The following is a 14,420-nucleotide window of genomic DNA, read 5'->3' as shown; positions in this document are numbered from 1 at the left end:
AGAAATAGCACGTAAGTATGTAATTTCAAATATAGAACGTAATGAACTTGAAAGAAAGAATGAATTAAAGTATACCTGGATGCCAATGGAAAAGAGAAAGCATCAAAACCCGGGGGCCTTAGCGTGAGGAACCGCCAAAAGATCCATGACTGTAGCAACTGTAGGGGTCCAGCCAAGTTGGTGACGTTTCTGTTCGCCACCCTGCACATGCATCGGTACAGCCACGCCAATGCAGCGGCGCCCCAGCTATAGCTGCCCATATCATCAAGTCTCGCCACAAAAGGCAACAAGTGAAGGTGGACTCAATTAGCACTCTTATCCATGAACAGCTGTGTCGACAGAAGCATCATAATATACGCGCGTGCATATATGCGCACGGTCTCCTCCGAAGCATCCGCTAGTAACACCCTGAACCGCTCATGAAATCATGTGAAGTGGACTGTGTATAACTTTCTCTTATCCGGTGGTAGAAGCTCACCAAATAACTCCTCGAACCACTCCCATGCCGGTCTGGCCCCCTCGATGTGCATGTAGAAGTCTGTCATGCACCCGGAAACAGCCTGGCCATCCACGGGCAGCCCGAGCTGGTATGCCACGTCCTAGAGCATGATAGTACACTCTCCGAATGGCATATGGAAAGTGTGGTCTCAGGCCGCCACCTCTCAATAAATGCGCTGACCAAAGGTTCATCCAACCAGAACCAATGCGCGTTCAGCCTAGCCAGGTGGTACAACCCAGCCCTCTATAAGTAAGGTATGATCCTATCATGTAACGGCATATTCTGTTGCCTACGGACGCTATACATACATCGGGTTGGCTGCATTTTCAGAAATAAAGAACACTGGCTTAATTTCTAACAATAACATCACCAACCAAACTATAGCTTGTATTTCTAGTCTTAAGCTACTTGGGTTTTGAAATTACTAATTTACCTCTCTACCTTGACTATTAAATGTTAGATGTCAAAGTTTATATTTCAAATTTTCATTTACAAACCAAAACCTAAACTAAGTCGCTATCTATCTAATTAATGAATTACTTCCTTAATATTGAATAAAATATACATTTATTAAAATAGTGTTCGGAAAAACAGACACTTACCTCTGCATCGATGGTTCCGGCTACGTGAGCAACGCCGTCGAGCCGGTACAACCGTCGTTCATCCTCCATTCTTCCAAACTACTCAAATATTTTAAATTTTCTCTCCCTTCTCTCTACTTTCTCTCTCTAACTGTCTTTCCAAAATAATTCAAATGATTTCCGCTACAGCCTCACGCGGTATATATAGACACACCACTATACTCAAAATATGCTACAGGGTGTAGCGGATTATGCATAAACGCCATTTGGTCATAAACCGCTACAGGGTGTAGCGGTTTATGAGTAACCCCGCCCTCAACATAATCCGCGATACCTTGTAGCGAATTACGTGCAATTAAGTTCCGCTGCAGGGTGTAGCGGATTATATATAGTTGCGTTTGTTGCATTTGCGTTTGGAAATTGTCAATGTTGTATTTGCGTAAACGTTTTCTTCAAACATTTTATATGTGTAAATTGCCCTTTTTATTGTAAAATTGATATTCATATTTGAACTTTAATTTGTTTATAAATTCTAATTTTATATTTTTTTAATTTATTTTTTAATTCATCTAATGTGATTAAAAATAAAACAACAAACTTATAATTAATATAATATAATACTAAAATTAATTTAAAATATATATACCTTTTTAAATCTTTCTAAGATATACATGAACTTAGTGAAGTTGGGTTCACATTGACTCGGATCCGATTTCTAAATAATGATCGAATCTATTTTTAAAATTCTTATCCGATTCTGGATCGGTAAAATCACACCAAATTAACTCATAAAATATTCGAATTTGGGCTGAATCTTCGAACTAGACCGGATAATGTATATCCCTATTTCTGATATTGTTTATTATGTTTATTTGCCTTAAAAAAATATTCATTTCTACATATAAATTTTGGGGGTAAGTACGATTTTGGTCCCTAAAGTTTTGTGCCAGAATAAAAATCGTCTCTCTTGTAATTTTGGATTTAAAATCATCTTTAACGTTTTTTTCGTATTAAAATCGTCCTTTTTATTTTTTTGGACAAAAATACCCTCACCACTACCAACATAATTACTTCCTTCACCACCATCACCACCACCACCAACACCAGCACCACCGCCACAACCTCCACCAGCACCACCACCAACGCCACCGCCGTCCCCCTCCCCCTTCCCGTTTTCCCTTCCCTGCACCCCACCCCCACCCCGCGTCACCCCCTCCCCGTCTTCCCTTCCCACCCCGCGTCACCCCCCTCCCCGTCTTCCCTTCCCAGCACCCCCACCCCCACCCCGCGTTCCCACCCCCTCCCCGTCTCCCCTTCCCCCCACCCCTCACCTCCACCTCCAACTCTACCTCCACCAGAGAAGCAAAAACAGAAAGCAGAAAATCAACAAATCCAACACAAATTTAACACAAACAGAAAGCAACAAATCAACAAATCCAACACAAAGCCAAATCAACAAATTCAAGCCCAAAGAAGCAGATGCAGAAGGTGAATGGCGGCGGTGGCAGGAGCATGCATGAACGGCGACGTCTTCCTCTGGTCGTGATTCCGGCGGCGGCTCGTGGGCGGACTCCCCCCACTCCCAACGCGTTTCCTTTCTCCCTCCACCCCCAACGCGTTTCCTTTGCCCCCTCCTCCAAATTGTGTTTTTTTTTTTTTTTTTTTTTTTTTTATTAAAATAGGGGTAGTTTAGGAATTAAATTAAAAATTTTATTAAAAAGGACGATTTTAATACAAAAAAAAAACATTAATGACGATTTTAATTCGAAAATTACAAGATGGACGATTTCGATTCTGGACCAAAATGTTAGGGACTAAAACCATACTTACCCCTAAATTTTGTATATATCTCAAAAATACTGTCTTCTAAAAGATTCACAAGTCTTTCTCAGTTTCTTGTAACTTTTGGAATCTCTCAATCTCATAGTTGGTACTAAAGTGATTCTTGGTTATTAAAATAACTCACATGTTTCAAATATTTTATCTCATCTTCGGTAATCCAAAAAGTTGTTTTAATTTATAAGTAAATAATCACATAAACTAAATTTTAATATATTTCATTGCATACATTTTTAAATATTTAATAAGTATTCTTAATTCATACATTTTAGAAAAATATTTATAAATAATTCAACTCACTTCTCCTACATTAAAAAAAAAACAGTTTATTTTTAGTCATTTGAGTGGTATTTATTCATAGAGGGTAATAAATATCTCAAATTTTAAACTTCAATAATTCTTAATCCATAGAAGACCAACACATTAAAATGTTATTAATTCGTGAATTTTTAATTTAATTGTTCTTATATTTTTATTAAATAGTAATAATATAGATAGATTTATTTAATTTTTCATCAAATTTTGATGTAAAAATAGAAATTAACGATTGGTTTGATTATCAAATTTTATAAAAAAATTAAAATATCCACTAAAAATATGAAAATATCCTTTAAAGTAAAAAAATCAATAAAATGTTAAAATAATCGTAATTACCATAAAATTTTTAAATTTTATTATATGTAAATTTCATTGTCACATATTTAATTTTTTTTCCACAAAATTTAAGAAACAAAAATAATCAGTAATAAAAACAAAAATCAATCTTATTTTTTACTTTATCAACAGTATTAATTAAAATAATTTGATTCTTAAAAATCTATATGTAGCATAACTTTTTAATTTTTTGAAAAATATTAAAGACTTTTAAATTTATTATTTTTATTATTTTTTAATTATTAATTTAATTTAATAATTTAATAATATTTTATACTATATTTTTAAATATTAATAATTAAAAAATAAATTCTAATAATTTCTAGCAATTTTTTTATTTTTTTTCTCGAAAAAAATAATAAATAAACAAATAATTTTATATGAAGTTGATATATAAAAATTGTTAGATAAAAATTTAGTTAAATCAGTCAAATCATTTAACTCTCATATATCAATTTTATATAAAGGCGACTACACTGAGTTTTCACCCACGGAAAAACCCAAAACCCTATAGAGTGCGAGAGAGAGAGAGAGAGAGAGAGAGGCGCCATGGATTTGCAGCAGAACGAGTTCGATCAGCTTTTGCTCTACGAGCACGCCCGTAAAACCGCCGAAGCCGGATACGCCAAGAACCCTCTCGATGCCGACGTCAGTTGTTCACTTCTTCGTCTTCTCAATTTTCAATATTTTCCTGTTAATTAAAACTTTGAAATGTCTTTTATGTGTTTATTTAGATGTGGTTGCAATTCTTGTGATAATTAAGGACCGTAAGTTATATGAAAAAAAAAATTGTCTGCTTTATGTGTAGAACTTGACAAGATGGGGCGGAGCTTTGTTAGAGTTGTCACAATTTCAGACTTTACCCGAAGCTAAGAAAATGATCGAAGGTGAATTCTTTGCACATTTTTTGGCCAATAAATGATTTTTTTTCCCGATTACATGATCCGAATCAAAGTATATCCGTATTCCGTCTAACTCATGTTACTCTGCTACAACTAGATTTTTTTTTTCCAATTGAATTTGTAAATGGTAAGAATGTGGTTTGGACCTTTGTATTGAACTTTGATTATGGATGTCTCGCTGGGAGCGCAGATGCTGTTTCGAAACTGGAGGAGGCTCTTGTGGTTAATCCCAAGAAGCATGGTACTCTTTGGTCCCTTGGAAAAGCTCACACCTCTCAAGCATTCTTAATTCCTGACCGTGATGAGGCGAAAGTTTATTTCGATAAGGGAGCTGAGTACTTCCAGCAAGCTGTTGATGAGGTCCGTTCTTTGTTCGGTTAACTTTACTATGTGATTGGGGAGTAATGTGCTTATGAAAATGATTTGAATAATGAAGGTTTTTCATTGTCTATATAGGATCCTAGCAATGAACAATACCTCAAATCATTGGAAGTGGCTGCCAAGGTATTCACTGCATTGTAATATTTTGTTTATCTTTCTATTTTATCTGCTTTACTTGTTGGAAGTGTCATGAAGTTCAATAATAGTTATCCAGTTCTCCTGCATTTGAAGAAAAAGACCCTTTACAGATGCCCACATGGTATCGGGTCAAGATACCACAACCCCCAGTCTTGGTTTCCTTGTTCAGACTCCCATCAACATTGACTTTAACCGAACCATCTTCTAGGATAAGCCACTGAGAAAGTTGTCATACCCTTCCTGACCTATGAAGCCTGGATTTCACTGCAAGTTTGAAAACGTAGCATAGTGCTAAACATATCCATTGGCTTCTCTTGAAAGATGAACTCATTTCTGCGCCTTCAATTCCACCATAGATTAGCTAGAAAGAGTGTGTTTGAAGATTTGATTTTTTTCCTCTTGCATCTTAGTTTTGTTATTTTCCATCCATTTATAATATCTGAATGCGTCATATTACATCAATGGTGTATCTATAGTCCTGGAGAGCAAATACTCATATATTGGGTGCTGTGGTTTGTTTGCCAAACTTTGAAACAAACTAAGTTGCTGTTGAATATTGTAAAATGATCCCGAAATCTGCAATTATCTATGATAGTATGAGACTGTGTGTTGACTTTTGGATTATGGATATTTCTGTAAAGACATGCCTGACTCATGAATCTTAGGATCCTCAACATATTCAATTTAAATCAAATTGAACACAGTGGTTGATTGAGAATATGTATACTGGTAGAATACTGCAATGATTTCTTTTTAACACTTGTTTTGGGTAAAGGATTGGGTCTGTTCATCTGGTTCACAAAGTAATTGAGTTATTGTTTGAGGTGTTCCTTGTTGGATTTCTCCCAGCTTTCCGTGCTTTTAGAGGTTAATTACTTTCTTTATTTGTATGCTATCTTTCTTGGTGATGTGTTTTTATCTTTTTCGTTAATAACTTGCTCATGTAAAATTCTCTGGTTGGCTGATTACTGGACCACTTCAATAACTAACATCTTTTTTTCAAGGCTCCTGAGCTGCATGTAGAAATCCATAAGCATAGTGGCTTTGCTCAGCAGCAGTCAACTGGAGCAACTGGAGCAACTGGAGCTTCTACTTCTGCTGGTACTAAGGTAAATGATTAAAAGTTTCCATTGGCTGATATTCTGTATTAGCATTTGGTACTCAATGCAAATCTTGATCAGTCTGACAAATTTTACACTTATAATAAAAATAAAAGGTAAAAAGGGGATGGTCTACCCTCCCACTTGATTACCTTCAGCAAATTACGGGTTAATACTCAAATTCGTCCCTGAAAAATCACGTGATTTCCATTTGCGTCCCTGAATGATTTTTTTTAATCAAATTAGTCCCTGAATGATTTTTTTTAAATCACGGTCGTCCTTCCGTTAACTTTCTGACGCTGTCGTTAACGATCTGTTGACCTGGAACGTGAAGTGGCAATACGAATTACACCTGACATGCCGTGTGTGTTGCTAACGAGATATGTTTAGCAAAATGTATCAATTTAGTCCCTGAGTCTCAATTAAATAAACCCTAATTCCCATCTTCCCATGAACATGAATGCATTGCTTGAGTGTTGTTGCAGATCCAGCAGCTGTTGAGGGAGGAGAAATTCGATTTCGGCGCCACGATGGGGAGCGGAAGTGGAGGTCCCGGTAGTGGGTTGCCGTCGCACTCACATGGTAGCTATGCTTCGAGCTCATCCATGCGAAAAAGAAGGAAAAACGATGAGGAAACCTGTTTCTGCGGTTTAAAAACTTTGATTAAGAAATCTGGGACATCACAGAATTCAAATAGGTTGTTTCATACTTGTCCAAGATACCGGGTGAGTTTAATTTTGTATAAATGATAGCATCATCTTGGCTTTCACCATTTATGTGGGATTAACTTTCTTATTCAATGTTTTCAGAAGGGGAGCCACTGCAATTTTTTTAAATGGGTTGAGGAAAATGAACATGTAGTTGTTGTAGAAGGTCCAAAGGGGGTCCTAAAAACTGATGTAGAAGTGGAGATTGATTATGAAAATTGGAAGGTTAAATTAGCATGGAGAATAAGTAGTTTAGAAGCAGAAGTCAGAGTACTCAAAATGTTAATGTGTTTCATGTTCGCTGGTCTGATAATGGTCATCTTAGTAGGAGCTTTACTTTGCATGTCATATATGTACAGGTAGGAGAAAGTGAATGTGGTATGATGGCTTTAGGTTGCTGGATTTTTTGTTTCCAATTATCATGGTTAAACTTTTGTAAACTGAAAGTAGAGTTTATAAATGGCAACTTGGATTATGAGTACACCTGTTAATCAAATATATTTATGCATTACTTACACCATCATATATAAAGAAGTCCTAATATAAAGGCAAATCAGATACAAAAGGTAATAAAGTAAAGGCAACGGTGATGAAGTTTTATTTTTATTGTGTTATTTTGCAAACATGTCATGCTTTTTCAGTTACAGACATCTATTTACAAAAGAGAAACGGTTACTATTTTTACATTTTTTCCTTTCTAAGTTCTAACTATCCCATTATAATACAAGTTTGTGGACAAAATTAACTCTATTCCATTTACATTTTACAGATTATAGAATAAATAAAACTAAATTACTATAAAGAATAATTCAATTTCTCCTATGGAGCAATGCATTCTGTTCTGTTCTGTCTCTAACTCTTTATACTTTAGATATGTAGAATCTGTAGCTCCCATTTTTGTTATACTCGTGCAACAGGAGAAAAAGGTGCATCATTACATAAGGTAGAGTCTTGTTCTTCTCCTTTGATTGCATAAAAAGCTCTGCTTCCTCTCTCATAAGCATTTCCAGTGAATTACATTGAGATAATGGTTAAGTGCCATGCAAAATGGCGACGCAAACGGAGAAGGCTTGTAACAGGGATAACCGGGCATGAAAATCAACTGCATATTCACCCTCTTCAACTCTGCCCAAGCTAAAGGTAGGAGTATTTTCCTTGGCTCCCTATAAAGTATGCACAAAATGAAAAAAACATCAGATATTTGCTAAAATGTAATAATGACAACTTTGTAAATGAAGCAAGTTGTACATTTTCATGTATCATTAAATCAGTTAAAGTTCCAATCATAGAATGTGTCTGTTTGCTCTTTTTAATTTTTATCCTAATCTGGATGTGTTCTATCTTATAGTAGCAAAATGGTTGCTAAGCATACAAGTAATAAGTTGGAACTAATTGCACTAAACTTGAGGACCTTGAAACTTTGCACTTGCTTATGTTATGCAGTTTCCAATAAAAAGGCATCAATCTTCTTCGGGAAAAAAGAAAACATGAAAATAAGAAACTGAAGATGTTAATGACCAAAACATAATGATAGAAAAGGAAGGTATTTTTTGTAATTAAATCTTAATGGGATTTGATCCGTGAATGAGAAAGCATATACAATAAAGTATGAAGTAGTTAAAACTATAGACCTATTTACCTGAAGAAAAAGTTGCAGTGGTTGATAATACAACAGGTTTCCTCATCGTTTTTCCTTCTTCTTCGCATGGACGAGCTCGAAGCATAGCTACTATGTGAGTGCGACGGCAACCCACCACTGGGACCTCCACTTCTGCTCCCATCATAGCGTCGAAATCGATTTTCTCCTCCCTCAATAGCAGCTGGAACAGCAACAACACTCGAGCAATGCATCATGTTCATGGGAAGATGGGAATTAGGGTTTATTTAATTGAGATTTAGGGAGTAAATTGATACATTTTGCTAAACATATATCGTCAGCAATACACACGGCATGCCAGGTATAATTTGTCTTGCCACTTCACGTTCCAGGTCAGCAGATCGTTAACGATAGCGTGAGGAAGTTATCGGAAGGACGAACATGATTTAAAAAAAAAAATCATTCAAGAACTAATTTGATTAAAAAAAATCATTCATGATGAAAATGGAGATCGCGTGATCTTTTCTTTCCGGGACGATTTTGAGTATTAACCTAGCAAATTACTATCAAACTTCACAAAGCACGATTCTATAAAATAGCAACTCAACGTAGTAGTTATTAAACAGCACAAATGTTTTTCTATATCATTTACCCTTCAACCAAACATACCCTAAAAGCCAAGAGAAAGCCAACAATGGAAATTGAAAGGAGGATAACCTCCCTACCAAAAACAATTAAAAGGAAAATTTAATTTTACATTTATTATTGAATATAATAATTATGATTAACGTTAATTCCCTTACGTTTTTGCAGCCTGCCTGCCTTTCCCAATTGCAGCACCAAAATATCTCTAGAACATAGCAAGAAGAACAAATTAGTAGAAAAGCTGTATGTGAAACTGCAAAGAAAAGGAACCTCAATAGTTCAGGTATTGCTAAATAATAGTAAATATAATTTCAGAAGTTGTCAACAAAACAAAAGGTTCACTAACATAGGAAATACCAGAAGGTTCAACCATGTACAATTGTGGTCCATCTCTGTCATAACCTCCTAGTATGACACCACATCCAAAAGGTCTGTGAAATCGCCAACAATATGTTATTGATGTAAAAAAATACGAAAAAGTAGAGTGTGCAAAGGTGCACATAACTAGCCACGCGTTCAGCAAGTTCCTTAACAGGAATAGGTTCTCCATACACACTGCAAAGAAAAATAAGCTAGAAATGAATATTATGTAACGGAAAGATATTGATCTTTGGAAAAGTCTAGAAGGCCAACAACTTTATTAAATACTGGCCAGCATGTAACCAGCAAAAGAAAAGTGAGTAATTCCACACCATTAAAAACATCATTGATGACTACAAATCACAAAAATTGCTGGCCTCCTAACACTCCTCTTGATCGTTAATTGGGCACTATACACATAAGGAAATGGGTAAAAACACAATATTAGCATGCACATCAGACCTAGTCCATTCAGCATTGCTACATTAATTCTCTTATCCCATAATGATTCAATCATGACATTCAATCTAAAGCATGAAAATGCATGAGTACTGAAAACCCAAGCATGATATGGTTCATTTCAATCCAGAGCCACCAACAGCAATGTGTTAGATCATAGATGTTTGAAATGGCGAATGTTTTAAGGTATAAACCAATAATTTTAATGGTCCACTATAAGTTTCTTTCTGAATGAGGATTTTAGCTTTTGATTATATTCTATCACTATAAGCCTGAGAAATAAGAACAATAAAGTAAACAAAATTATCACTGTGTTATTTGGACAGCAGTTGAAATACCTACCAATCAGTTTCAAGGAATCCTACATTGTCACATTGACAATAAGTCAAGCAAAATATAGCAGAAGAAAAAGATTAATGATAATTGCTTGAAATCAAAATCAAAACAAGGCTAGTCACTTCCCACTTCTCTATTTATTAACCAAGTCTAATCAAGTTAGTTTTTTTTTTTTTTTGACTAACTAAATTAGTTTAAGATAATAAATATTAGTTATAATTAATACTATTCTAAATTTTATTATTTAACTTGATTAGACTTAGGTTCAGTGTAGGTAAACAGCTTAATTAAGCTCTTTTTTAAAAAATAGCTTAAACAATAAATGTTTATATTAAAAGTAACTTATAAATAAGTTATTTTGTATTTAGTTTTTTAGTTTTAAAATTACTTATTTTAAGAGAAGAGTGATAAAAAAAACTTTTTATTATGAGAGAAGTAATTTTTTTAGCTTATTTATAAGCACTAAAATAACTTTATAGAAAATTGTAATTTGACTTTAAAAATTATATCAGACATTAATACTATACATTTTCATAAGTTAAAAGTTAAAAGAAAAAACTTATGCCAAACGGCCCTTAATTTATAAAAAGACAAATATATAGTATTACTCAATCAGTAATACACTGATTAAAGCCAAAAAATAATGTAATTAAAGATGGCGAAACAATTTTAGAGTTTATCTCAAAGAATTTATAAATTTTAGAAGATTTCAAAGTGTACATATAAACGAGGTTTTTAACTCTGTCTCACTTTAAAATACAATTAAATAAATTACAATAATATAAATTATAAAAAAATCTATTAAATTAATTATCAAATAAATTATTTATATAGAATATATATTAAAATTTAAAATATATACTAAAAATATATAAAATAACACAGAATGTACAAATATATATATACAATAATTATATTAATTATTATTTATTTTTTATTCTAATGTGTACAGTATTAAAAAGTTTAAATAATATAAAGATAAAATCTGAACTCTGAAAAGCGATAAACAATTTTAGAAATTAAATTTGAGTAAATAAATCACCTCATAAATACTATTTTAAAAGCAATGTTACTATTTCATATGCAAAAAAAAAAAAAAGATTAAAGAAATGAAAAATGCTTATCTCATAAAATGTCAATAAAATATAAGTTTTGATTCCAACGATTTAAAAGTAGTTTTTCACTCGTTTACTATAAAGTATACTACCAGTCTACCAAAAACAAAAAATATGCATATGCATATATATATAAAAATAGAAAACATTTGCCTTTTGATCTTTTTAAGTACAATGAGCATTGACAATGTCTGTTGATACTACTAAAATTATATATATATATATATATATATATATATATATATATATATATATATATATATATATTAAAAGATTGATCAAATGATGCAAAGTAGAATAAAAGAACAAATAAAAGATGCATTAGTTTGCAAAAAAAATAATTTGTAATTTAAGACACATATTGTGTATTCTTAGATTGTATTATATTATCGTAAATCTTAGTATAATTTGTATTCATTAGATAATATTTTTAAACTAATATAAAATCATGATAGATTTTTGAATCAATTATTAAGTTTTTGATTCCAATGTCATATGTAAAATTATAATTTTTTATACTTCACTGATTTTGTATGTAAATTTTTTAAAGTAGTGGAAATCGAATATGAGTCACATTTAATTTTTAATTCAAAAGGCCTAAAAAAAATATTTAAAATTATTAGGATGATGAAATCATCTTAAAATTTTAAAAATTTTGGAAAAAAAAAAACTATCTAAAATTTGTAGAGTATATAATTTGAGTCATATCTTAAATATAAAAAAATTTAAAAAATAATATCTAAAATTTTTAAATTAAATAGGATTAGACATGTTGATTATTAAAAAAAGTTTCTAAATTGGACTAAAGTTTAATATTGTCAAAGCTTTAGTTAGAGAAGATTATTCTATTTGTACATTTATTATTAAATGCAAATAATATCTGTTTGGAGCAACACCAATATATATAGCGAGTACATCTTCCGAATCATTATTTCTTATATTGTTTATGATGTTTATTATATATATCTCAAAAATACTTTCTTCTAAAAGATTCACAAGTCTTTCTTCGCTTCTTGTAACTTTTAAAATCTCTCAATTTCATAGTTGGTACTAAAATGATTCTTGATTATTAAAATAACTCATATGTTTCAAATATTTCATCTCATCTTCGGTGATCCAAAAAGTTATTTTAATTTATAAGTAAACATAAACTAAATTTTAATATATTTCATTGCATACAATTTTAAATGGGTGAATCTGTGGTGCTGATTGCGAAAGTCAACATGTAAAGTTGATACTATGTGGCTGTGAAATTGGATTATAATTTATAATTTATTATTTGTAGATTATAATAAACTGGATTAGCAAATAGGATTTTTGATAATATTAGTATAAATTATAATTTATTATTTACTTAGTTGTTACTTTTAAAAATTAAAATAATCTTTTTTCTAAACCGAATATAAATGGAAAGACTTTTTACTGACTTGTCGCTCATATGTTGAGTTTTCAGATTATTTGCTTAAATGTTGCTATTAGAAATTTTTATAATTTTATTTATAAATTAATAGATTATTTAGTTAGATTGTTAGATAATAATAAGGATTTAGTTTTTGAGTTTATTAGCACTTTAGCGGGTAGTTAGATATTTAAATCTTAATATTATTGAACTAATTTTAAAAAAAATTAATATATAAATTATTCGAATAGGTTGTTAGATATCAATAAGGATTTAGTTTTCGAGTTTATTAGCAAGGTAGTTAGATATTTAAATTTTAATATTATTAAACTAATTTAAACAAAGTTATTTATAAATTATTTTAAAATTAGGATGGTTGTTTAATAATAAAATCAACAATTTAAAAGTAATAAGCAATAACAAAACAATAAGAAGCAAGTAGTAAGAAATAACTTCGAAAACAAAATAACAAGAGCTTAAATTTTTTTTTGGTGACTACAAGAGCTTAAATTTAAAACAGTAACAAAACGTCCTTTTAAAACAAAACAATACAAAATCGAATTTAAAAGATGTTGTTACTTTTTAAATTTAAGTTATTTACTTAAAATTGTTTTGCTTAGGTTGTTATTTTTTTAATTTTAAGTTATTTTTTAAATTTTAAATTACTTGCTTAGTTTGTTATTAGGTTGTTATTTTTTAAATTTTAAGTTATTTACAGACTATTCTTTTAAATCATAAATTATTATTATTTATTTAAGTTGTTACTTTTTAATTTTAAATTATTTACACATAAAATAAAATTTTCAAAAAATACATGCCTCATTTAAAAAATAATTTAAATTATTTTATTTTTAGTATTAATTTAAATGAGATGGTTTTTAGAAAATAATGTGATGGCAGTTTTAAATTAGGTGTAAAATCTCTTATTAAAACGGTCTATCTTCCATGAAAGGTTTCTGTCTGTAGAATAATAATGTGAGAAAATTATTTACTTAAATTTTAAAATATAGATGAGATATAAATTAATTAAGATAGATTTAAACAGTAACAAACATATATCAAATTTTATTTATTAAATTGATCAAAATTATATTTTTAATACTATTTTATTATTTTAAAAATTATATTTTTATACCTATCAAAATTAATTTTTTTATAATTACATGTATTCGTATTTTGTTTACCGTATAAACGAAATATGTAGAGTACATTAATTTTCACGTATTACGCATGCACACCCTTGATATATCTTTAGAAATTTTCACATACTTCACAGTATAAACAGAGTACTTTTAAAATTATTTTGTTTACACTGTAAACGAAATAAATAATACAATGTAATTTCGTAAAAATACTACAAATTATTGATATCCATAAATAATATATTTATTTAATTTATATAAAAAAACCAGGGTAATAAATATCACAAATTTTAAACTTCAATAATTCTTAATCCATAGAAAACCAACACATTAAAATGATATTAATTCGTGAATTTTTAATTTAATTGTTCTTATATTTTTATTAAATAATAATATAGATAGATTTATTTAATTATTCATCAAATTTTGATATAAAAATAGAAATTAACGATTGGTTTGATGATTAAATTTTTTTATAAATTAAAATATCAACCAAAAATATAAAAAAAATATTCTTTAAAATAAAAAAATAATAAAATGTTAAAATAATCGTAATTACCATAAAA

At 30.6% G+C, this 14,420-nt stretch overlaps 1 protein-coding gene across 1 annotated transcript; it reads left to right on the top strand.

Annotated features, from left to right (window-relative positions):
* The first annotated feature begins 4,057 nt into the window (after positions 1 to 4,057).
* LOC112782891 (mitochondrial import receptor subunit TOM20) lies at positions 4,058 to 7,282 on the top strand. Its single transcript, XM_025825547.2, has 7 exons — positions 4,058 to 4,221; positions 4,382 to 4,460; positions 4,666 to 4,835; positions 4,932 to 4,979; positions 5,999 to 6,103; positions 6,580 to 6,819; positions 6,904 to 7,282. The coding sequence occupies exons 1-7, from the start codon at positions 4,123 to 4,125 to the stop codon at positions 7,162 to 7,164; spliced, it is 1,002 nt and encodes a 333-aa protein (XP_025681332.1). The 5' UTR covers positions 4,058 to 4,122; the 3' UTR covers positions 7,165 to 7,282.
* Positions 7,283 to 14,420: the final 7,138 nt, after the last annotated feature.

Source organism: Arachis hypogaea, chromosome 20 (assembly GCF_003086295.3).
Source record: "Arachis hypogaea cultivar Tifrunner chromosome 20, arahy.Tifrunner.gnm2.J5K5, whole genome shotgun sequence".
Lineage (NCBI taxonomy): Eukaryota > Viridiplantae > Streptophyta > Magnoliopsida > Fabales > Fabaceae > Arachis > Arachis hypogaea.
This window is presented reverse-complemented; position numbering and strand designations above follow the sequence as displayed.

What these genes read in the sequence shown, in the direction of transcription:
- LOC112782891 (XM_025825547.2), top strand. Translation starts at nt 4,123, where the DNA reads ATGGATTTGCAGCAGAACGAGTTCGATCAGCTTTTGCTCTACGAGCAC. An exon ending in AGCTAAGAAAATGATCGAAG is followed by an intron (nt 4,461 to 4,665) that starts GTGAATTCTTTG and finishes CTGGGAGCGCAG; the next exon opens with ATGCTGTTTCGAAACTGGAG. An exon ending in CATTGGAAGTGGCTGCCAAG is followed by an intron (nt 4,980 to 5,998) that starts GTATTCACTGCA and finishes CTTTTTTTCAAG; the next exon opens with GCTCCTGAGCTGCATGTAGA.